The following is a 27058-nucleotide window of genomic DNA, read 5'->3' as shown; positions in this document are numbered from 1 at the left end:
CGTGAGTACGCTCTAAAATAACATGGTCTAAAATGGTTGAATATCGAAATGTGGAAAAGTAACGTAAGCGACGTTATGGCGTTTACTTTTTACAAAACGCAACAGCACTCGTCGTTCACATGTGGTCGACCGCAAAAAAGATCGTCACATTTTTTTTCAGCGAGTTTCGGCACGTACTAGAGTTTCAGCGTCCCGTGTCGCCGCCTATTTCAGCGCAAAAATTTTGTCAGAAAAACTGGGCGTTTGCACGTGATACAGTCCATTTAATAGGTCACGATTTATACTGCTTTGCATGTGATCATACGAACATTACGCGTGTTTGAACAAGGACGCGGAACAACGATACTTCGATGACAAAACCATTGTTTGCAACTGTTTTTTCGCTACGTGAAAATGTTTTCGAAATACTTTACCGAATGAGATAAAGTTATAATTCACTAAGTTTTATATTAATTCACACCTAATACATCGTGATATTATAACTTGTGCTCTATATTTATAAATACAACAAACAAATCTGATATTATTTTAGATCTAATATAATTTTGAGAGAGACTTTATCAAATCACAGTAGGTTATAAATACTTGTAATTAAATACCATTAAAGAGAAAATGTAAAAATGTATATTATTGATTCACTGTATACCACAAAATTTATATTACATGTTTAAAATGTGACACGAGACAACATTACGTTTATATCAATTATACATCGCTAATGAAAACATCATAAATTATAAAATTTCACCAGATATGAATGTATCTTCTTTCCTGCTTACTATTTTGACGTTTCTATGTTAATACAGCGATGATATACCTTTGGTGATCTACTGCGACGCCATTCCGATTGTTCCTAGAGAGATTATTATTAATAGAGTTATATATATATATAATGTTTGTATAATAGATACATTATCAGCATAATAATCGGATATAGTTATTATCAACAAATTTTAATGTTATAACAATATTCAATTAATGCAATTGTACATTACTATTGCATGTCAATAATTTTATTAATAATAAATATAATTTTATTAGAGGGCAAATGAATTAATTCACACAATATAATGATGCACGTATCGCGGGAAAAATTCGTCACATATTGATTAAAAGAAACTAAACTAAAACGGGAAGTTCCTGATTTGCACAACGATTTCAACTTATATCGATAATTATTGCCGATACTATTGAACAGAATATCATTTGGTGACAAAAGTATTAATTCTCTAATAAGAATATGACACTTTTAGTAATTTATGATATCGCCTTATTAATGATACTTTCAATGATTTATTAATTCGGAAGTTTATGTTCAACGTCGAATATCAACTCTTATTATAGGCAAGAAGTAGGAGGTATGGCATGCTTAATTAAAGTACCGAAATATCTGTGTTCAGAAAGAGAGAATTAACAAAACAAGTAAAAATATATCCCGTCGCGTAATATAAACTCGGATAGCCACAGAAAGGTCTGAGATAGGGTCGAATCTAATTTTATGTCTGCCAATCGAGCGCAACTGCCTGCCGGATATACCGAGACTGATCTAATGCCCGACGCAACGACCGAAAGTCGTAGAGACCATGATACGTTTATACGACCTTTGGTAATTCAGAGTTTATAGGTCGTCCTCGTGTATATAGCGAAAGAGATACTCCTTTCTATCGTAACAATATCCTCCCACGCATATACACGGAAAATCGCATAAATGCGTTTTATTAAATCTCTCATTCATCGACGGCGGCAAAATTTTAATTAAAAGCGAGTTCGCGATTGGCACACGATTTATCCGTAACCCTTTGTAAGAGTTTCTGCGAGTTTCATCGTATTCATCTCCGCGTGACCTACGGGTTATTAAATTATTTAAGGTCGACGCGATCGCGCGTGAATTCTGAATAAGGTGCGCGAGTGAGCTATGGATCGATTATTTTTTATCAATAGCATTAAATTAAAACGCGACAAAGGATACACGCGTGGATAACGCTCAAGTTTTGGCGAACGGAATTTTTTTATTTACTCTAGTAACGACCCGACCGCACGATGTGTCCCATTTATCGTGACAAATAATTTACCTCGGGCTTCAATAACTTCTCGATGCACGACATTTTGCTGTTCATTATTTCCAATTCCAATTGCTCTTTGCGTAACTGTTACAACGAAATCCGGATATCCGGATATTAAAATATTTAATTAGTGAGAGTAGCGAATGATAGATTATCGAGACCTACCATTTTCTCCGTTTTCTCTTGAAACACGTTCATTCGTTGTAACTAGAGATTGAAATTATTAGCACAGCATGATGAAGAAAATGTTAATTGTATCCTTTAAAAATTTTTAATAAACTTACATGCTTGTGAATACATTTATACGGAGGTATGATGCTAACGACACTCTCCATTCGTGGTAATTTCTACAAATTATTGGCAATTGATGCTTTTAAAGTGTGGTTCAATATCGCTCTAGCCTCGATCAAACTTCAATTTAGTTGCGATTGCCGAAACTACCCAACTTACCTTCTCCGCTTTTTCAAACAATTCACGAAAAAGTGTGTCGTTCAACGTCACCATATTTAAACCCTGGCATGAAAACAGAGTTAAATATTTAAAGCAATTAATATATTATTATAAATTAAATTTTTATTTTATTATAAATTAATTTTTATCTTCTTTTTTATATTTATTTCAGATTCTATTGTATATTAATATTCTTTATTATTGTATGCTGATCTTGCTAAAAATAGTAAAGAAATGTTATAAAATTATCGCGTATTTTCTAAATAGAAACTATTTTATCAAGACATAAATGTTATGAAGTGAAAATAACAGCAGATTAAAAATCAATAAAAACTTTTCAAGTTCGAAATTATAGCCTCTGAATATGTCGTTACTCCGATAAGGATTAAAGCAAATGTTATTGCGTGAGAATTATGTATCTGATACTCTCTTTGTCAAAATTGCAGGTGTATGGTATACTTTATACATGTAAGAATTATATTTGTTACAACATGGCACGTGCGCGGACATATCAGTATTCAAGTGATTGCCTCGCAAAGTTGTTTACATTTTCTTTAAGCCGGCAAGAGAGTTCGGCGCTGGCAAGGTTTTCGAAAGATACGTGACTCGTTTTCTTTCGTTACGATATATATAACGGTGAGCATTATCTATTCAAAACCTGGTCACGATGCGAAAAGGAATATATCGATAATTCCGCGATGTCGATCGTTTATTGTTCCTTGATTAATTACACGCTGAAATAATATTATTACGTTGGATTTAAAGCAAACAATTAATTATAGAGTCGTGTACTCGTATTGTCATGGCGTTTTAATTATTGTATCGAGTCATACGGTATCATATGCAAATTAATTGCCAGAATAATAAGCTCTCTTGAATTTTCTCTACCAAACGAATAATTATTCATAGAAGCTCTCGTGCTCGCTATTATAAATAAAGTTAATTAATAGACAAGTTTTTTAAATGCGACTGATACAATCTAAACCCTTTTCGTTAATTACCTGTAATATAAATTCATTTCCTAATAAAATAAAATAATTGCTACATGCATTATAAAAAAAAGTAAAATCATTCTGTTATCCGTTCTCTAATTAAAATTATTCTATAATAAACTCACTGCTATTGAACAGACGGCCATAATTACTACGAAGATGAAAGTAACAAAAGTCACCGCTCCGCAATAAGCACTTAAGTTGAAGAATCGTCTTAAATTATATTCAGCGACGAGAAATCGGTATATCTGAAACAATGCACGGTTCGAGTAAAAAATTAAAGTTCTCAACGGAATTGGGCTAACCTAATCGATCCGCATTTCTGACCAGCGAATTCAAACCGTATCCGGACGTTCGATAGTACTTGTACAATCTAGTGTCGTCCATGATGGGGAGGGCGATAACTACCGAATAATTTGTCGAGATCGCGCCACGATACCGCGTTGATACTCGGAGAGGGATCGCGGGGACGACCAGTTTACCGTTTAAACGAATGTTTGACAGAAGATGGTGGTACGCATCGCGATCGATTAACAAACGAATTGCTGTGACATTGGTCGAACAACAGACAGTTCTTTTATGAAAGGTGAAAAAGGTATTAAGTGTACGTCTTTCTAAAAAAATAATTGTACACACCTACGTATATTTAAAAATAATAAAATCCAAATAGCAGTAATGTTCCTTAAAAAATAATGATATTATAGAACTGTCAATTTGACATCAGATTATTCAACAATTTGAAAAAAATGGAGGTAGAATTTATATTCATATTTAAATGTACTCAATAAATTACACTAAGTGACAATATTTTCCTTTTTTTTAAAAAAGATGACCAAAAGATTTCGACCCTCTGTATATTTTATACGTCATCCTTTGATAAAACTATTGAACATCGTTTAACAGCTTGACGCACCTCGCGATGTTATAATTAATTTTCATACTCTTTCACCTCTGGATAATTTCGCTCGATTTTCTTGCATTCTCCCTACTTCTTCAATATTTACACGAAAGCTACCTCCTCGCATTTTAAAGTTCGAGCATAGTTCGTGTCAGTCACGTTCGTTACGTGTCATTAGGATCCTCGTGAAAGGTTTGTTTAGTTTTGCGTGCGCCACCAATATTCTTCCCGCGCCGAAGTTTCCTGGCATAATTTATAACCCACGACATTTGCCTATGTGTATACGTAACACGGAATGCGTTATTGAGTCATAAAAGCATGGTGTTAGATGGAGAAGCATTATCCATTCAGCTTTTTACTTTAATTGTGTCAAAGTTAAATTTATGCGAAGATATTTAATAATATAAAATATTATAGATAAATCACGCCTGTATCCAAAATATTAATATATAACGAAATACCTATAATATATTTTAAATATATGCAAAAGTTATCTATAATATAATTAAACATAAAACATTAAAGTAGCAGGATAAAATTAAATCGTTGCGATATTGTCTTAATGAACATGTTAAATGAATCAAAAGATTTTTTTTTAATCGCAATAAAATTTACAGTTAAAACGTTTTAATATTATTATATATAAAATTGATTACCTATATCTACATATATATGGTATAAGTAACATAAATAACGCGAGATTAATTTTTATTAACCCTTATGAATTTCGCCAATCTCATTTGAGGTCACTTTTCTTTATTTTATAAACTGCTCGTTCGATTTTTATGAAACTTGGCTTATTTGGACTAATTTAATGTTTTATTCAAATTAAGATAAAAAAAAATTAATAATAGTAGATTTAATATAGCCAACACAATTTAAAAAAAATAATTTGACGATATTGTTAAGGAGTTTTTAACTGCGAAGTAATACTAAATTTTTAGTTTCATTTTATCTGAAGTTCATCAGTGCTATGTAAATGTTTAACTGATTTTCAAACTCTAATTATAAATATAAAGTTTATAACAGTCTAACTTGGATCTTAGTTGCTTATATATAATTTTGCGTGAATTTATATACTAATATGTGTAGTCTTTCTAAACTTATAGGCTTTATATTCGTATTAGTTATGTTGTTACATTAAACGGTCTTTAATTGAATATTGTCTAATTATGAACTCTTTGACACTAGATCCTTTTTCACAGAGGTGAATATATGTTTTTAAAATTCGATATTTTCAAGCTACATTCAAACTTAGAAAAATACCAAAAATTTTTTAAAATAAAGTTTCACGATGCAATCAGATTATTTTGAAATTTAAATTAAAAAATTCTGAGGTCAGAATCGAAAATGCAGCAACCATTAGAAAACAAGATCTTGTATCAGTTAACATTGTTAGAAAGTTCCAATTCTCAAAAGATTAATATAAATAATAAAAGACTAAGGTATCTATAAATATTGCTTCAGGTTGACATCAAATGCAGCAATATAAAAATAATATTATTTATTTTAACGAAGTTTTTGTCATAACGCGTTTTGGACTAGATATGTCCATCAGTTGTCACTGTTATTATTGTAGTAAATAAAAAAATTGCGATTCTCTATAAAGTATATTTATATGAGAAGAAAATATTCAACATATTTAATAATACAAAAATAAATATATTCTAAAAACTAATACAAGTTTATGTTACTTTACACTATTTAATCATATTTTATGTTTTACTTTGTTTACGCTAAATAAAAAGTTTTAACTTGCATAACACATCGCTATTTTCAGTCGGAATTTCACGTTCTTCTCCTATAGAGTTCTCCTAACTACGACGGATGTCAAGGAGGAAGAAAAAGTGATATGAAGAGAAGAATGAAAAGTACCTGAAAAAATATGTAATTAAAATCCAACGTGAATGAGATGCATTTCGAGCATGGACGAAGAAATCAGAGAGAGGAGACGAGAAAATTATCCAAGACAGAGGATGGCAGATAGAGAAAGACAAGTGTGCAAAAAAAGATTACGATTACATAGAGAGAGAGAGAGAGAGAGAAAGCGAACGAAAGAGGTTGCAAAAAAATATGCGACAAGCACACGTCGTGCGCTTGCCGAAAAAAGACGAGCTCCGTCAGAGCAAACGATGACAAACTGAAAAAACTAGAAGACATTTTCATGAAGTTTATAAAAATAAAGAGTGTGTGTAGAACAAAATATTCCCCAATTTGAACTCCGTTGAAACTATGTAATATTAACTTACTATCCAATATTAAAAGATATTGCTATATTTAAATTCTAAACCAAACAAAATTTCCGGGAAATTAAATAAATTTTTAATTAGCTATGGCAAATTTATTTTAAAACTTATAAAATATAATGACGAATATACACACACACACACATTTAGAATATTCTGTATATAAAATATGTATATGACTGTATTTGTAAATATAATTCTATTGTATTAATAGCGTGCACAAAAGCATTTAAAATCAATTGATGAAAGAATATTAATATTCTTCAATTTATCGGAATATGATAACAACTGATAAATAATGATTAAGACTTCATCAGAGACAATTTGTATTTTCTTTCAATTTTAACAACATACTAAAAAACAAATCCTTAAAGTGAAAAATTTAAAAAAGTCGTGTTTTTATAAAATGTCTTTTTTAAAAGAGTATTGTCGAAAGTGCTATGAAAATTTATATAAAATTTTTTACAAGCTTATAAATACATTATTTGTAACACTTTATAAATATTATTATTTACATAACGCGTTTGTTGTTTTCAAAAACGAAGATGATTCCTTACTGAAAAAGTATCCGGCGAGAATTCTGTTGAACGAACTAGAGACACGTGCGACCACTTGGGATTTATCCCTGATAGACGTGATTCGACTTGCCCTGTGTGAATCCTGATTCTATCGTAAGTACATATACACGCGCCTGATCCCGAAGCCTATGACGTCTTCACCGGATTGTTCGATCCCCTGATTAAGAAGTATTACGTTATTTTAGGACTGACGATGTTCATTCCGACTTGGATGGAGAAAAGTGAGAAAAACTGAGTAATCTTAGATTAATCAAAGAAAAGCACGTAGTCTTTGATGTGGATTCGTTGCGTAAGGCCGATCAAGGGTTATCCATTCAATTCTGACATGAGATTCATCATATCAAGTTAAAATGGAAGACAGTAAATTTATGAACGCGGTTTCAACGGATTCTTATAACTTTGATTAAGATAATTTCTCAAATTATTATATATATATATATATGTGAGTTAATAATAATATCACCTTCTAAAATTCTGTAATTTCTAAAAGAGAACGTTTAACACAGAAATATGAGAAGTCTTATCGTTTCATTAAAAACTCATATAATATAATCTTAAATAAATCTATATAATGTAACTTTAAATAAAATTCTTGTTCGACTATGTTCTGTCTATTGAACTATAAAGCTGAACAAAGTAAGGATCGTCGCGCTTCTGAAGCACTAAATCCACCATTGGTAGAAACTGCGCGCGCGTGATTTATCCCAAGAAAATGATTTCTACAATTAGTTTTATATCGCTTAGTGGCGTGGCGAAGGGGAATTAAAGCTACCGTAAGAGTGAAGCTACAAGATAGCTTTTATAACACGATTATCCTGTGGCTCCAGGTACAGGAAGCTTTAATCTCGTTAAAGGACGAGCTCAAAGGGACCTATTACACGCTCGAAGCATTAGACAAACAGATCCGGCAACAATTACTGAATGATCATTTCCCGCTCAAGGAAGGCGACAGATTTCTAAAAACGACGAACACTATTAGATTTTGATCAATCGGTAAGTTCCCTAATGTAATAATGTAACCCAATTCAATAGCGTTATATTCTCTTACTTGCTTATGTTTGAAATTAATTTCAATGTACACATGATTCAACTTTGCAGCTAAATTAGATTACACAGATAAACTGAAATTATCTAACGCCCTTCATCTTATTTATATAGTAGAAATCGGATGGCATCTCGAATGTATTCCATTTACGTTGACTGCGCGCTGAGAGCTAACTTCGACGACTAATATTATACGGGGTCAAACTTCGATCCGACCGTAGTTGCTTTCGTTAAAACATTCAATTACAATGTCTTAAGTTCCTTCTCAGCCTACTCGAAAACATTAATCCCCCGGTAAGCCATACACCCCAAATCGAGGATTTATGTTGAAACGAAGATTAAACCAAAACTTTGCCAAGATTAAAGCAAGTTCTCTAAGGGAATAAGCAAAACGATTACGCGCGCGTATATCAGCGAACGTTCCTACCGCAACGTGCATTTTTAAGCAGTTTCGTAATCAAGAATAACACTTATACTCACGTCTTATTACACCGTACTTTAATCATTTAAGTTATAAATCCCCCACGATGTCTGTGTAAACAATATGTACTTTACGATGTAATGTCTTACGTATGTGTGGTATAAGGACGGCTAACAGCTGATTAAATAAATTTGCATTAATGATTTTCGTCACGATGAGGTCTCGAAGATCCTTTCGCCTCTAGGATTAGAGAGTTAAAAGGGTTAGAAGGTATTACGAAGCTTAGTGTTACGGAGCTTAGAAGAGGGTGTGGCGTGCAGTGCTTGAGAGTTTTCTGAGAGAACCGAATGTTTCGTTGAATTCTTTTTTTTGTTTTGTTTTTATGGGCCATTCTAAATTACGCGAAATGTAGGAGATGTGTTCTGAATCATTAATTCGTTATTATAAAGGCTTCTTTCCAGTCGAGTCTTATTTATGTGTTTATTTAACAATTCCAATTTTAAAAATGTATATATATATATATATATACATAATAGGATAATCCAAGTTACGTTTAAAAGGATTTAAGTGAAAGATAAAATTATCACGTCAATTAAAAGGAAACGTTTCATTTTTTTATTGCCTGTCGAACAAAGGGATTTGACGCGCTCTTTCCCACGTTTACGCAGGACGCATCTGCAGTTATGCTTAATTAACAGCATCATAACTCTGTTGGGTTTTCCTCTTGTTCCCCTCATTTGACATTGTCGCTAATATTAATTAAATGTACAATGTACAGAAATATTATTCGCCATAGGACAAATTTAATTGCGTGCTTTGTTTCATTTATCTATTACACATCTCGCTGCATTTCTTTTTCTCCATTTGTTGCGTGCACTCGACGGAGATTACCGCGTTGCCTGCTTGTTACTCACGGATAATCAGAATCGTAGCCCAATCTTTTTTTCCTTTTAATTAAGAGATACGCTCGACCGTTCGATCGAATCAATACGGACTAGCCTTTGAATACACTAATAGATTAAAGTGCATGGCGCTCTCAGTTTATGCTTATTTAAATATTGCTTTTCATATCGTATACTTTACATGAAATATAACTTATCGTTAATTTAATTTAAAAAGCGCTTATTCCAAACTAATTTACTTCCATTCAATTTCGATATTCGCTGATTTTACATTCGTTATTGAATTTAGTAGTATTTACAATTTATTAGTTGGACAAAACAAACAAATTAATGATCTAAGTGAGATTTTCGTAAAATATAAATAACATTAAAGCGAATAAAACAGGTTTATTTTTTTTAACATATGTTTGCGCGATATTTTTATTGTACATAAAGTTCATGTCACGTTATGAGCACCACATGTGATTATAAACTCACAAAAAAATCATTCAAATTAAAATGCAAGTGAGCGAGGCAACTTTCTAACTTTCTGAACACGCGTTTACAATATAATGTCCCTTGACTCAAAATACGAAGATCTCGGTTAAAAGTTAAACGGAATTGCCTCCTTGCGACCTATCCATTATCTCTTCCGTATTACAAAGAATTCAGTATAATATTTATAAGTACATACATACACACACGCACATACATACATACACAACAAAACTATCTACAAATATACTTAAGACAAGAGAATATAATAGAAGACCTTTTGCGATTAAAGAAGAACACGGCTTTTCCCGGTTGAAAGTTCAAGGGATATAAAACTACCACGCTTGTTTGTATCGCACTGTTCTCTCCTTCAGGTACAAGGATATTTTTTAACGAGGAGAAAACTTTCCTTGTCTGGTGCAACTTGGAGGATCACATGCGTCTGATATCGATGGAACGAGATGGTAACCTCGCGGCGGTGTACGAGAGACTCGTTAAAGTGGTCCAAGAAATCGAGAAGAAATTGGAATTCCTGCAGCGCTGAGGACTCGGCTTCCTTATATTCTGCCCTACGAATCTTGGCACAGCCATATGGGCCTTCGTACACGTTCTCCTGCCAAAATTGAGCGCGGATTTTACCAACGATTCGAAAAGATCGGCAGTACACGGTCTTCAGGTGAGAACGACGATATTATATGGATAGAATTCAATCATCAGACGAATGAATATTATGGTTATTCAATGAATATAAAGAAACGGTTACACGGCATAAAATCTAATCTATTTGAAAATTATATATTTTAAATATTGTTTTTTTAATGATATTTGTTTATAAAATTTTATTCAAAAGATATATACAATATATATACTTTAAATTTTATAATTTCCAAGATCTTAATTTCTAATTGTATACTTATATTAATTAATAAGAACGCTATCTAAAACAGCTTTGATTTTTTATAACATAACGATCTAAAAAAGGTTCGTATTTATAGATTATTTATCAATATTCGGTAATCAATTGAATTAATGATTCTCTTTTATATGGATTTGCAAATAGCTTACAAATAATCTTTTATTTTTTTATAAAAATTTAATTACCTACTTTTTTAAAATGACTTTATTTTTAAACAAGATTTAGTTTAAATTATTTTGAATTTGCATAATATAAGTTGTATTTAACCGTATTTCAGCATTTGATTATTGTTATAGAATTTTTCTTCATTGATAAAAGTTTTGTTAAAATGTAATGTCCGGATTAGAATAAATATAGAACAACAAGAGTTATGTAGAAAGATATAAAATGTAATGGATATAAATGTTTAGAAAATAAATTTCTATACATGTATATGTATATATAATCCATAAATATATATTAAGAATATTAAATTTAGAAAGAAATATACATATAAAAATTTCATAAATATACATAAACATTGCATAAATATAAACATTTCATAAATATTAAATATACACATACAAATTTTATAGACTACAGTAATAATAATAATGTAGAATATAACAATAAAAAAAATATTAAATTATAATATAAATAGGAGATACCTCTAGAAAATCAATTTTGCATACCCTTTTGAATTAAATTTGTGAACCAAATACATAGGAAATTATTTTGTCACAGTAAATAAACTTCACCACGCGATGAATAAAATATCAAAAATAATAATCTTTACAATTCATGATTGTTTTATTCCTTCTATTGGGAAAATCAATGCGATTATTGCAAATAATTATTACACATGCAACATAACCTGTTTTTAGTTACAGTTTGCACTCTGTTGTTTTATAAATTTATATACGCGACTAGTATTGCAAGAAAAATAATTTTGATATTTTTAGAGAATTATAAAATTTATATTTAAATTATTGTATAAAAATATTTATTTAATTATATCCATATAAATACATGTATGCACGTTATAAATTTCATATTCTATTTTTTTATTTTTATTATTGTAACAAAATTTCCAAAAAATAAATTATTTTTTAAAACAATAAAGAAATTCTGCTAATAGTTCTTTAATCATTTAATGATATAAGAAACAGTATAAGAGTTAATATATGTCTTTCAACATATGATTAAGATCTAATAAGATGCTATAAGCATCGAAATTTGTTAGATTGATTGTCAATCTAACTAAAGTAATATTACCGCGGTAGTTATTTAGAGTTGCGTTGTAAGTCTGAAAAAATGTTCGGTACGCGATTGAGAGAACTATGTACATACGCGATATATAAATTCACACATATAAATTCATATATAAATTCACACATAATGATAATAAGCATCTTGATCTAGCTTTGACCGTGATAGGCTTTGCTTTGTGCTTCCTTCTTTCTTGTTATTGTTTAACAATTGTACGGTCGTAAAAATGAGATTCTATTATTTGTTAAAATATACGTCGCCTGAAAATGACGTTATTATTACTACTCTAGACAGATATTGCGAAGAATATTATTACGTCGACTCGCCATCAGAGGTCTATTCAATTGATATTCGTTAAATTTCTCGCAAGTGCTGAGATACACATATATCTCTTTATATAGAGTCTCGATTTAATAACTTACACCGGCGCGTCTAAGGTAGACTCCCACTACATTACCTTACTGATGAGTCCAGTAGTGGAAGCCGGGACGAAACGCCAACTTGTGATATTCTTCGCAATCTTATTTTCACAGATTTCAATTATCATTACTTTAATATTAAATTTTAATATATGTCTTTCAACATATTATTAAGATCTAATAAGATGCTATAAGCATCGAAATTTATTAGATTGATTGTCAATCTAACTAAAGTGATATTACCGCGGTAGTTATTTAGAGTTGCGTTGTAAGTCTGAAAAAATGTTCGGCACGCGATTGAGAGAACTACATACATACGCGATATATAAATTCACACATAATGATAATAAGCATCTTGATCTAGCTTTGACCGTGATAGGCTTTGCTTTGTGCTTCCTTCTTTCTTGTTATAGTATAAGAGTTAGTTATATAATTAGTACCTATCAGTCACTTTAACCATTGATATCTCTTTCGACTATACACAATCAAAATTTTCTCTTATGTTTAAGAAATAATTATATGAAATATTACGTTATAGATTGCTATTTTTACGTCCTCAGAATGTAGGTTAGAAGAATCGATAAAACATTAATTAAATTAATTTCTTGAAGGAATGTGATTAATTATGCAATTACTATACTAACTGTTTAAACTGTTTATTACTAAACTTAATAATTAAATTATTTTATTTTAAATAATTATTTTATTTTAAATAACTGACATTAATTTGTTAATTGATAATAAATTGACTTATGCGAAATCATAAAAACAATAATATACGTATAAACTGTAACAAAAGTGCGTAAAAATATAACTAAAATGACTAGTTAATATAAAATTTATAATTGAAATTCAGCATTCATCCTTTTCCAACATCCCTCGACGTCTGCCGATGTATCTTGTGCTGCAACAGTATCCGAGAGCGGTTCGCGACTCTTTCTGCCGTCCTTCGCTGATTGCACTTTACATAACTATTCGCGACACGAAAATCGCAAAATTGTAGTTTCAACTAATTTTATAGTTCACTTATTTTCGCAAATATAATAATTAGCGAATATTTATCATAAAACGTAATGTGTATAAATCTGATTATAAAGTTTATAACTCTATTGAACTTTATTTTCTAGATCATTTCACTTTAAATTATGTACAATTTGTTTGCGATATGAAATTCACAATATTTAGTTTACAAATTCACTTACGGAATATTTATATTGTGACATTGCATTACGAATTTTTTAAAAGATAATATAACGATATGATTAAATTTGAAACATATTTTGCTAAAAATAAAACTATTTTTAGCAAATATAAAAATAGAACTAAAAATAAAAAATACGATATATATTTATTACTTCGCAACATTCCTGCGTAGATAATCTTTCTTTGTAATATTTTTATGAATATTATTTTCACAATATTCTTGCAAAGGTGGCATTGCCTCGCTATACTTATGCGAAGTAACAAAATTTAATTTCGTAAATCTTGTGCGAATATTGTTTGATAGTAATTATAACGAAATAAAAGATCGCAATCCACTATTCAACAATAACGATACTTAGAAATTGTTAAATAATTTGTAATCGCAAAATATTTAAGAAACAAAGTGTTGTGAAATTTCTATGATAAAATTCTTTTCGCGAAGTTAATTCTATGAAATTTGTATAAACTACTTCACGAGTTCTAATTGCAAATATATGAATAATAAATAAAAATAAAAAATAAAAAAAATAAACAATACGATACGAAATTATTAATTATTAATAAATCATGAATATTAATAATTAGTTAAAAGCATAATCAGAAGGAGGATTGAAATATTATAAACTTAATTTTGTGAAATTTCTATTCCTACTATTTGTGATAAGTGATTTGTGATATTAATAATAAAAATGTAAAACAGGAGGGAAAATGTGAATTGCAAATTTTATAATTACAGTTTCCTAATATTTGCGAATTTTATTATTTTTTCACACTTGGAACAAACACAGATTAAATATAAAAAGTAAATAAAAAATTGAAAAATTAAAAATTGTAAAATACAAAATTATTTTAAAGCTTATAAAATTCAATCAACAATTATAATAATATGTCACAGGTTATGTTGAATACAATTCAAAATATATAAAAATCAGAGCTGTTATAACCTATATAGAATGGGCCAAAAGTCTGGATACACCCAAATATCTCATACATTTTAGAAAAAAATGTTTCAGACAAAAGTTGTAAAGCTTAAAAAAACGCATTTAATGGTAATTAATTAGAATTTATAAACTAAAATTTATAATCTATAAATTAAAATTTATAAACTCATAACTCAGAAAGTTCTCATCGGAAAAGAGTTTATGATATGTGTTTTGAAAACGTCTCAACATAACCTATAAGAATCTGAAATAAAAAGTAGGGGGTTCCATTTAAAAAAATTAAGTTGACCTTGATGTGACCTTGACAACAGCATTCTAAGTCAAATAACTACCATTAAATGCGTCTTTTTTAGCTTTACAACTTTTGTCTGAAACATTTTTTTCTAAAATGTATCGTTTATGAGATATTTGGATGTATCCAGACTTTTGGCCCACCCTGTATATAGCTAATTGATGTTTGCTAATATATAATCTATTATACAAATTACATAAAAATATTTCAATATAACTGTTTCGGCAATCAATGTGGTCCTTTTCAATAAACAACTATTAATTATAATCTACGTATGTCATCCTAATTAATATTTGTTCATTAAAAAGGATCACATTAATGGTTGAAACATTTGTATTAAAATATTTTTATATAATTTGCATAATAAATTACATATTAGCAAAAATCAACTAGCTAAGCTATAATATCTCTGATTTTTATGTAATTATTCAATTGTTAATATTAATGGCAAAAAAAGGTCCATGCTAAAAATTGATCCGTATAGATCGGATATATGAGGACATCAACAATGTATAATGACGGATATTAATAATATTAATAATATCGATGATATTAATAATATTGATGAAGCTTCAATGCTAAAGTTGAGCCATCTATTTTAGAAAAAAAAGACAATTTTAAAAAAAGAAAATATATACGCGCAACGCACACACACATACATACATACAAATCAATCGAACTTTTTATTATATTGCATCAAATATTTATTTAATTGTATAATGTCTGTTATAAACCAAATCGATAAATGTTACACTATAAAATAATTCTATAAGCATTGCTATATTGCGGATATGTATCTTCAAAAACCGAGAGAAAACATTATATCCTTTCTTTGTTTGATACCTTTTATTTAAAAAATTACATGCGCACGTAAATATCTAACGTAAAATGTGAATCGTACTGATTTCAGAAATAGCAATTTCTGTGGGAAAAGACCATCACCAGCTTACTTTAAGTTTCACTCACCAATATTGCATATTCAGAATCGATCACATCTCGCATCCGATATCGCCTATATTAAAGTATTCTGTACAATAATTAAGATATAATTTTTATATATAAAATATTATTTTAATAAAATACAATTATTATAAGACTAGAGAAATATTTATTATCTTATTGTAATACATTTAAAGATATATATAAAGATATATTTGAAATGTATATTAAAAATATATTTCTATGAAAAAAAAAGTAACTAATAATTCTAGAGTTCATGTACATTTACAACTTTAGCTTTAATATTTAAAATATTAGGATATCTATATTTTTTCCATTTATCTAACATTCTTTTGCTCGCATTATTACCTCTTTAAACAGAGGATAATTTACACCAAACATTGTAAATTAATTTTTTAGTTAAAACTTTAATTAACGTTAATAAGCTTAATAATTTTTACCAAGATTGTATATATACATATATGTTACGGGCAAAGTTCGCATAATGCAGTGTTGACGTTGCTCGAATTTTCTACTGTATACAATGTCAGCATTGCCCAACTTTTTGAATATATAAGCCTAGATTGTCAGTGGGCTGCATATCCTATAGCAAAGGGTGAGAAATATTGTCAAGCGTAATGGTTTTTGGTTAACCACAATCCGCGCGAAAATTCAAATCAGCTATCTTAATCAAATTATATCTTCAAATTTTTTTTAAATAAAATTTTTTCATATTAATTTAATTGTAAAGAGAACGTATATATTATACATTAAAAAGTATATATTATACATTAAAATTTACTAAATTTCGAATGTAAAATGTTAAAAATAAATATAAAATCTGTACCTTTGCTAGTCAATCCTGCTTAGCCCAAACCAAATCCTCCGGTATCGCTGTTGACAAATCTGCAAAAAGTACACATCTGTATTTATATATGAAACAATAAATAATTAAATTAATTAAAAATAATTTAGTAAGATACTTGTTAGGATTAAATATTAAAGCGAAATTGTTAATATCTTTATTATTTTATTCCTATATTTTATTAAAGAATAATATAATAATAAAAATTTTGTAATATATTTACTTAATTACAATATTTTTCTATTTTCTGCGAAATAGTATATAGAAAATTTAAAAAAAAAATTATATTTTTCACAATAAAGGATTTATAATATCACACACCAACACCTTGTGCAGACTCGAATGGCTTTACACTTCATATTTCAGATTTAATCATAACGAGTCGTTATAACATTTTATTTATATTTAAAAAAAAAAACTATTTTGTGACTGTTGGCATTTTTTACTATTTTTGACTATTTTTTCAGTGCTGAATTTAAAATAAGTCATTGCTATATACACATGTTAAATTTTTGCAAAATTTATTCAAAAATTATATATCCATTGGTTAACGTAACTCATTACATATAATATATATACAATTTCTATTTTCTTGTCAGAAATGTAACAAACTATATCGATTAAAAGATTTATTCCAAAATGTCAATTAAACATTATATTACATGTCGTAATATATATGGTACATACGTATCATTACGAGATGTTATAACAGATCGTAACTGAATTGTAATTTAATCGTAATATCTATATCATCTCTAATGTGTAACGCATCATTGTAACAAGATACGATAAAGAGGTAGAATTTACAATTTATATGTAGTTACGGAGTCGCGTTAGCTTGATATTTCAGTGTACAACATGTAATAACGTTACATGTTATCGCGTATACATGTACCTATAAGTATTGTTCGCATATTACTGTTGTATATTATGCGCTATGTTAGCTCGTTTGGAGATTGCGGCGTCTAACATACATATGTATATACGTTGCATTCGACCTTTGTGCAACTTTGACTGAACGCACGTGTTTGCGACATACCTTAAGGGGATCCTAAAGATGATTAGTCATATTGGAAATAGCACTTACACATAGACGATCACGTGTTTGACACATCACTACATCAATATCTCACTCACTCCACACATGCACATACATTTTCGTATAACAATTACGTTTTAATCAGACATCTCAGTCCAATTTTAAGAACTCCACACTGTTTCTTCATACATACTAGTATGTGGACTACTATTTCGTAAGTATAGATCGCACAACTTTTTATATGAAGCAAATATTGTCACGATGTGCAACGACGTGACAGCGCCATATTGGAATAATTATAAGAAATGATAAAGTATAACTTAATTTCAAAATTTTTTGTCATTTTCAGCATAGACTCTACTTTACAGAACGTATACTTTAATCCTAGAAAAGGATTTTTAAATCAGTAAAAGAGGAAAAAAGTAATTGTTATACACAAATTATATTATTAAAAAATTATATGATTTAGGTCCGATTGCACCAACGTGATTTCAATTTTAAGTGAGACTTAAACTGTCTCTATCTCTGTCTTCCTTTCGACTTTAAAATAAGATAGAGTTTTAAATCTCGCTTAAAATCAAAATAACGTTGGTACAACCAGATCTTAGTCAGCAATACAGACGACTTTAGGATTCCCCTTAAAGGCGGAACACATTTTGTCCGTTCATCTGAATGGATACTTTCCATTTGGTAATACAAGTTGCTAGAAATATTGTTCTATCTTTGTTACTCACTGTCAAGAAAGACAGAATGATGATTGTATCAATTTATATCATCAAATGGAAAGCACTCAGTGTATCGGCATGAATAGATGCCGTTACGGCAGACAATGAGTCTAAATTCACCGCAACCCCCACCTCTTTTCACGCAATGCTGCCCACCAAGGATAGATATTGGATACCGTACGCACAATTAAATTACAATTAATTTATACATATCAAATATATCGATTGATTACACTGCAGATATTATAACCAAATGTAAATTGATCCTGAACAATATAAATTTAATTTAATCTGTTACTATGACTTTATTGTTTCGCACTTCGATACTTTATTGTTATTTTAGTTTTATCTTAATCCATGTTTTCTGCCGTTTAAATGTTTTATGTACAATATAATGTGCACTAAAGGGAACTGAGAATAATAGAGTAAATGTGTATGTATTGTTGTCATCGACATCCGCATTGGCTCATATTGATTTATCTTTCCTTCATTTTATTTTAATACTTATAAATTTTATAATGTTTTTTTTATTAAGATATGCTTTTTATTATGATATATTTTTTTATTAACACTATTACACGACAAATTTATTTAAAAAATTCATTATTACGCGTAAGTAAATAAATATATATTTTGTTAATTGTTTAATTTTTTAAAATAAGAGAAGAAAAATGTTTATTACTTTGTTGAACAATATTTATAAAAAAATGTGTATACATATATAAAATATATAAAATAATTTATATAAATAATTTATTAAAATAATTTATAAAATATCATTATTTGTTACTAACTTATTACATTTTATATAATACATATATGATATTATATATCAAATTATTAAAATATTAATTAAAAAACTATTTTTTTAAGTACATCTTAATACTGATTTATTACAAAACAATAAAATGTATTTATTAAATTATTTTATTTCATTCTATAACGTATAATATTATAGCATTAATTTTAAGGAATCACGCATAACACGTGATCGTGTTCAGCAGACTCAACTGTTGCTGAGCGGATCCGTGAGTGCTTGCTGCTATTGTAGTGTATTCTTCTAGATCATTCACAACAGCAGCAAACGCTCACGGATCCATCAATCCGCAATAAATCAATAATTGAGTTAACAATTGAACGCGATCATTATGACGTATCTCAACGACTAAACACACTATCCATTCAAATTATTTAACTTAATATTTATGTATTAGTTTTCTCGCGTAATGTGGAAATATTCGTAAGAAACACTCACATTACATAAAACGTCTAAATAAGTTGCACTCGCGTGTTGCGACTTATCTGAATGATTGAATGCTGAGAATATTGAAATAACGTCGACCGATATGACTGTTTATATTATAAATGAAAGTCCACTATATGGCTTTAAGTTAAAATTAATATTGTATTTTTTTAAATGTAATCGTTTCATAACAATGAGATGTCTGTCTCCACCAAAAGTTACGATCAATCGATCGATTTCTTTTTACGTATTTGTCTCCTTTTAAATAAAATAATTGAGATACGTTTTTTTTTTAATAGTAGAAAGATACGTTTTATTTTTATGTTTTTTTATACATGTACCTTTTCTACATTTTGTTGCACGTATTACTGATTTGTACACAAATGTACTTGAAAACGGTCCATCATTACGTTTTTTTTAATGCATTTATCACGTACAAAGCTTTTTCATGCTCACCTATAGAAGACCTCGCGATACCATTCGCCGTTTCGCTGACATCGAATCCAATCACTCTTCTTGATGGACTTAGGATCCGAATATTTCAAAAAGCCAAGTTGGCACACTTCTCCCCTCACGTATTCCCTTCTTTTCTCTTCGCTTTCATCTTTTTGCTCGTCTGCGTCACATTCACTTGTACTACTCCGATCATCGCTATCAGTAGTAATAGTCTTCTTCCTTTCACTCCGGCTGACGTTGAAATTCCTTTCCGCTGTTCGAACTCCTTTATCTCTCGTCGCGCTGGCTCCTTGATATTTTTCCTCTTTACTCCGGAGGTATTTTCGGAAGAAATCAGAAGTAATGCTTCACGTTGTAGCCTGTTTTTATCGGGCACCTTTTCCATCTTCGCGGAGACTCAAGGTAACTCGCAGAATAATGCGGAAAGCGTATAGTCTTGGCTTCTGCGGCGCGGGAGGAAGCCTCAGTAAAAATTCATCAGTTCGAACAATGTTTGTGTCAAAGGGATAAATTCTACGGAACAGAAAGGTCTCTCTCTTACTCTCAACATTAATCGAAACTGTTCCGTGAATCAAACGATATTGAATACTTCGCTGAATCTCGCTCTTTTGCGACTGACGCTATCACGAGTTTCTTCGTAATAACATTTTTAGAAAAAAAAAAACGTTGCCAGGATCCATCGATTTATACGCAAATTGTATAATACTGTTTTCTCACAATGAGTCTTTAGATTCCTGAATATAATGGAAGCAAACAACTGTTTAATAAACGCATAGCAAATTGAAATCTAATCTCAAAATTTTTTCCAATCAATTTTGATTGAGATCGGAGTAACAAAGATTCGAAGGATATATTCTGAATGGAATTTAGGTATGCTTTATAATATATTGAACATTATTTCCGTAGCGACAGACAGGTTGGTAGATCGAAGTGTATGCTTGCGAAATGCGTTATACGAAAGTGGGAAAAGTCGATATGATTTTCATCTATTATATATTTCGCAAGCACGCACTTCGATCGATAGATAAATTCAAACTGATCAGTAAATATAGATAATGCTATGTGCGATTCAATGTTTATTTACATACGGTGATACACTTGAACGATCAGTGGTATACCAACAAGCAGAGAAGACACGAAATTATTCGAAAAGTATCTTGAAACAATTTATTTTTTATTACATTCAATTATTTTCCATTACCTTGCATAATCTTGAATAACCTTCAATTATATAGGTCACTGTATTCGTCTTAAAATGCTCTATTAGAATGTAAATAAAAAAACATCTTAATGCTCGATTTAGACTGAATTTATATTTTACATTGCACAAAAAACGAGCGAAATCTAATTACATATTATTCCATTAAAAAAAAACAGATAGTTTACGCCTTCACTTACAAAACAATTATTGATATCACATTATGTACCCCTCTAAACCAAGCAACTTTTACTTGATACTTTTCCTTCTAAGAACAAGAGTTATTTTATTTGATACTTTTCCTGTTAAGAACAGGAGTTATTCAGGTGATTTGTTTTAAATGTCTCACCTCTATACATATCTATTTTTGTAAACAGCGCGCTAAAATTTTTTTGAAACGCAATCATAAACAAAGTCAGCAATAGATATTAAATTAACAAACAATTTAATAATTTTTTATATTAGTAAGCATTTATATAAGAATATTAACTCCTACAGATCTAATTTTATTGCGACTATTTAAAAAAAAAATTTTTAATTTAATTCGTGCGCAGTTTAATAAATAATTTATACTAAACAATTTTTTTTTTTTAATTTTGACTATTTTTTTCAATATATAATACATTAATATGTACATTCCTAGTCTGATGTCGATAGAATTAAATAATTTCAACGGACAACATCTTCAAATTTGATTTAACATTACAATGTACGCAGAGTCTGAAGGTGTTATAATAATTTGATGTTAATGAGAATCTGCTTAAAACTTGTAAATAATTTATTGCAAAAAGTATTATCTCAATCAGGATTCGAACTCGGCCTTTATTTATTAACTTTCGTATCATGATCGCAATGCGTTTCGAAACACGACACCTCTTCTACGAATAGTCCGTGCGATTTCATTTCGCTTTCGCGATTCAACGCTCGCACCAAAACAACTGTTTCGTCTCCACTAAAGCACCTGTCTCATGCGACTCGCTCGTTCACTCGTTTGAACACAACGCGATGGAACATTGCTGTTTTCTCGCGATGTTTAACAGGATGGGTAATTGTTCTCTAAACGAGATTCAGGATATTATTCTGTATATCCGCATCGCAGTCCGCGTTTCTCACTCTCGATACGTAGACTGAATGTAATTTGCCCTTCGTTTCTGGTTAGAGAGTAATACGCGAGTCACCGGATCAAATAGTAATAGTTTACTTACATGAATGAAATATATAGATTCTCTGTTTGTTCATAAAATATGTGTGTGTGTATTAATATATTATATTCTCCAACAAAATTAGAGAAGGCTTAAGAGAATAACTACAACAATATAAATCATGCCAATATGATCCAACACAAGTTGTTCATGTATATTAGAAATCTATTTATTAAAATCTATACATAATTATATGCATAAATTTATTATTAATCTGTACAAATAATTCATTTGTCTATACTGATGAAAGCCCACACTGAGGATTAAAACATATACATGTACAGATTTTAATAAATAGATTTTTAATACACATAATGAACAATTTGTGTTGGTTCATATTGGCATAATTTATATTGTTAGATTTATTATATTCGCATATGTGAATACAACACTGAATTGTGTATTTTCGTATTGCGGTTCATTAATTGCTTAAGCTTCATCATTAACCTCGCGTCGGGTTTCAAAATAAATTGTTTCGAAATTGTCGACGATGGACTTCCGAATTTGTCGAGTCATTGGCATCGCAGGAGAGAATCGACATCAAATTGAGCGCCGCGACGCGTTTGCTTAGTAAGGCCATGTTCGTATATAGTTGCCAGTTTACTACCACTACTGAAATTCTATATCCCATTATGTACACTACACTGTACGGATAACTGGCAGTAATAAATATATGTACACGATCTACGTAGAATTGCAGTGTTTTGTAACTGATTTCGTGCTTTGATATTTGTGTAGTCCATGGCGCGATTTGACTATTTGTAACATCGACAACACCTACGATATCAGTTGCGTATCTTTGATGATATGAGCAATACTCGTTTGACAGAAATGTGAGTCTTTATTCTTAAAAAGTATGAAATTGATAGATACCCAGAGACAGCACAGAACATTCATTGGACATCCAGGCTTGCTTTCAATCTGGCCCAAACGTCCATGGACTTAGTACAAATGTTCTAAAAACGTACGTTATTCAAAGTACAAAGTATGTTTACATTTGAACATTTAAAAAATGTTTACCTCATGCAAAAAAATTTTTAAGTCTGCTTGTGACGTGTTGCTTTTGCTGACTTACCAAGTGAACATTTTTTTAAGATCGCACGAGGAGTTTCACTTTTGTTACCTCTGGTAACGCAAAAATTTACCAAATTAAAGCTTAGTTCAGACAGCACGCAACAAGCGGCAAGTATCAGGCAACAATAGCTTGCAACTCGCAATGATAAGAGTTTAGGAATCTTTTGCTTCCAGCATGCAAATTTACCTGGATTGTGGTTTAAAATTTGTTTAATACATTAATTTAGTCCATTTCTTTCTAAAAGGGACGTTTTTAAGAAGTCTAAAATGGTAACACTGGATGTTTTTAAAACGTTTTTGAAATATCCATGGATTTAATCCAAATGTTTTTAATATGTCCAAATGTCTACATTTAAAACGTCCAACATGTACGTTCTAATACATTTTTTAAACATTACTGTGCTGTCTGGGTAATATAGAACGTAATTTAGAATTGGGTAATTAGAAGTGGATAATAGAACTATAATATTTTCGTAATCTTTTTCAAGAAAATGGCTTCTATCGCGCGAGCGACCAGCAAAGTAACAATCACACTTTTGAGCATGTTAAGTATCTTACCTTTGCTTTTGGCTTGAACATTTTTATTCACTTGCGTTGTAACAACGTATGTGGGAGAAAGAGAGAGAGAGAGTGTGTGTGTGTGTGTGTGTGTGTGTGTGTGTGTGTGTGTGTGTGTGTGTCGCTCTCCGAAATACGAACGAATCGTTTCTTACTCAAAGAGCGAAAAACGCAGAGAGTGTAATCATGGAGCAACAAGTGTAGCACTGCTGCCATGACAACGTGACGCGTGAAGTTGATCGCGATGTTTTCAAAGCCACCCCTATACTCCCTTCCGCTGCTCGTAATTGACCTAACGCGCTGCGCTGTTCTAATATTCTGATATGTGAGACGTTTCGGAATGCGGGGACGCTCAACTAAACGGACCAATATGGACCATATAGCATTCGTAACAGATCGTAGCGGCATAGTTCTGTATGTACCTGTTGCGATTATTTTTTCGTTTTGTTCTTCCGATTCCCGTGACGTAATAGTGATTACCCGTTGCTTGTCGCATGTGACCGTTACTGTTTAAAGTACCGCGTAATCATCGTCTAATAGGAATTAATTGTGATATCATAGTTAACTTAACATAGTTAAACTAACTAATTTTATATTCCTGCACTACTTATAAACTACATTAGAAACTCTCTTTCGCGTTTTTGCTAAATATCAAATATATACTCACTTTAAGTTTCGAAAGTGCATATATCTATACTAGTTTAGCCACAGAAAACAGACCTTTCGTTTTCGCATGTGAATTATTATATGTGTGTGCGCCATAAAGAAGCTAAGACGAGATAAGGTGACATCAGGCGGTGCCGGAGTAACTATAAGATAAGTTATTCAATTCTACCTATTATTTTGTTACCTTTATAGTAACTTATTGTTACATTATTATTATTATTATGAATTTATTGTTTATCACAAACACACACCTCATCATTAGATTCGCATTGCTTGAAAAAAATCTCCAAAAAATTGTATAATATTAATACACACGACTGAATAATTTATATTTTTAGCGTTTTTTTTTCTTGAAATATTAGAAACATCTGATTAAATATAGTTTCTTTTCCTAAAAAAAATTTTATTCTGACATTTACAAAACAATTTTCATGAGTTATCCTGTTTTTGTATATTCTTTAATAAGAACGTTTCGGAAATTCACCTTAGGATACGAAACATCTATTGTGTGTAGTAAAAATGTCTATGAATAAACAATTATGTATTAAAAATTAAAATGTGATAAATATACATATGATTGATAGGATGCTTTCTAGCAAAAGACATACAGTATAATACAATGATTATTTTATTTTTTGTATGAGATTTTAACGTCGTTAAAGATCGATATAATATGCCAAAAAGCATAAAATAATTATTAAATTATTAATGAATTTAATTCGTGATAGTATTGCGATAGTTTATTAGAGTTGCATTTCAAGACTGATAATTGTTCGGGGCGCAGTTTAGAAAGACTACATATATCAGTATATAAATTCATGCGAAATTATATATAAGCAACTAAGATCCAGCTAGACTGTTATAGACTTCGATTCATATTAGTTATGTCGTTACATTGACGGTCCTTTAAAATGTAATATTATTTTATATTTATTTTTTAACATAACAAACAACAAGTATCTGTACCTACAATAATTCACTATATATATTGCATCTGTATCTCTTGCTGGAAAGCACTTATAATATTCAGACATTAATTGTATTTCGTAGTATTAATCTATAAAAAAAAAACGAATTGTACATATATTGTAGTAATATTCAAAATAATAAATATTTTAGAAAATATTTCTTGCGGTAAAGATTATTAACGAAGTAACATGTAAAAATCCATTTTTTAAACATAAAGTTTTATTTAAATATTATATAAATTATATCAATTTTTTCATGCAGTTTACATTACATAATACAATATATTTAGTGTGATATAAATCTATTTGCGTTGCTTGCACTTTTTATATTTAAAATTTCCGCTTCCTCTCTTTTTAACTCTGCTGCTGCACATCGATCGGTAAGTCAAGTTAGTTTATTTTATTTAAGAATGTATTTGACGTATAATTGTTAACAAAAGTGCCCCAAATTATTATTTTTCACTTTTTTAATATTTTATTAATTTCTTTGGTTATTTTTCAACTTTCGATAACAAAACTTTAGCAGTGAAAATGGCCTGAATTCAACCTTAGAACATGAAACTTTTTACTTAGTTAACACTATTATTTATCAGTGTAAAACGGAAAAAGTAATTGGAATATAGTTAAAAAAGAAAAATGTACATTATTTAAACAATATAAATATATTATTTGTTCTTAATATTAATATATGACCCTCTATGAAATGTGGCAACAATGTAACATTTAGTAGGTTGGCAGTAATACACTTTGCAAATTAAACGACTGCGCGGACCACACAATAGGAGGTTACCGTACAGAATTATTATAGTCATATGTTCTTGAAGTTATACGCTTGGCACGGTTAGCTGATTGCGACGTTGCCGCACTTACATAGTCGGCCAATGATTGATGCATTTCAAAAACCGCAAAATTGTTATGAATCATAATTTCTTTGAAACCGTGTTGTAAAAATTAATCTAATTTTGCAAAAAGTTCTAGTAATTCAAAATCTATAAGTACAAAAAAAATTAAATTTTTGGTACTATTTCTTCTATACTT

At 29.9% G+C, this 27058-nt stretch overlaps 1 protein-coding gene and 1 long non-coding RNA gene across 5 annotated transcripts; one reads left to right on the top strand and one right to left on the bottom strand.

The window, feature by feature from the left end:
• Positions 1–686: 686 nt before the first annotated feature.
• On the bottom strand, positions 687–3983 carry LOC108782447 (uncharacterized). 3 transcript variants are annotated; one of them, XM_018550728.1, is made up of 7 exons: positions 3833–3983; positions 3631–3753; positions 2514–2576; positions 2348–2410; positions 2229–2270; positions 2073–2147; positions 687–853 (listed from the first exon to the last, which is right to left on the bottom strand). In XM_018550728.1, the coding sequence occupies exons 1-7, from the start codon at positions 3890–3892 to the stop codon at positions 779–781; spliced, it is 501 nt and encodes a 166-aa protein (XP_018406230.1). In that variant the 5' UTR covers positions 3893–3983; the 3' UTR covers positions 687–778. The 3 variants fall into 3 exon arrangements, with proteins under 3 accessions (XP_018406230.1, XP_018406232.1, XP_018406231.1); XM_018550730.1 differs by having other exon boundaries at positions 779–853; positions 3870–3983; XM_018550729.1 differs by having other exon boundaries at positions 779–853; positions 3811–3880.
• Positions 3984–7611: 3628 nt separating this feature from the next.
• LOC108782448 (uncharacterized) lies at positions 7612–16062 on the top strand. 2 transcript variants are annotated; one of them, XR_001940995.1, is made up of 4 exons: positions 7612–7669; positions 8055–8220; positions 10443–10744; positions 15998–16062. It is a non-coding gene; the product is annotated as an uncharacterized LOC108782448 (long non-coding RNA). The 2 variants fall into 2 exon arrangements; XR_001940994.1 differs by lacking the exon at positions 7612–7669 and having other exon boundaries at positions 7854–8220.
• Positions 16063–27058: the final 10996 nt, after the last annotated feature.

Source organism: Cyphomyrmex costatus, unplaced genomic scaffold (assembly GCF_001594065.2).
Source record: "Cyphomyrmex costatus isolate MS0001 unplaced genomic scaffold, Ccosl1.0 scaffold127, whole genome shotgun sequence".
NCBI lineage: Eukaryota > Metazoa > Arthropoda > Insecta > Hymenoptera > Formicidae > Cyphomyrmex > Cyphomyrmex costatus.
This window is presented reverse-complemented; position numbering and strand designations above follow the sequence as displayed.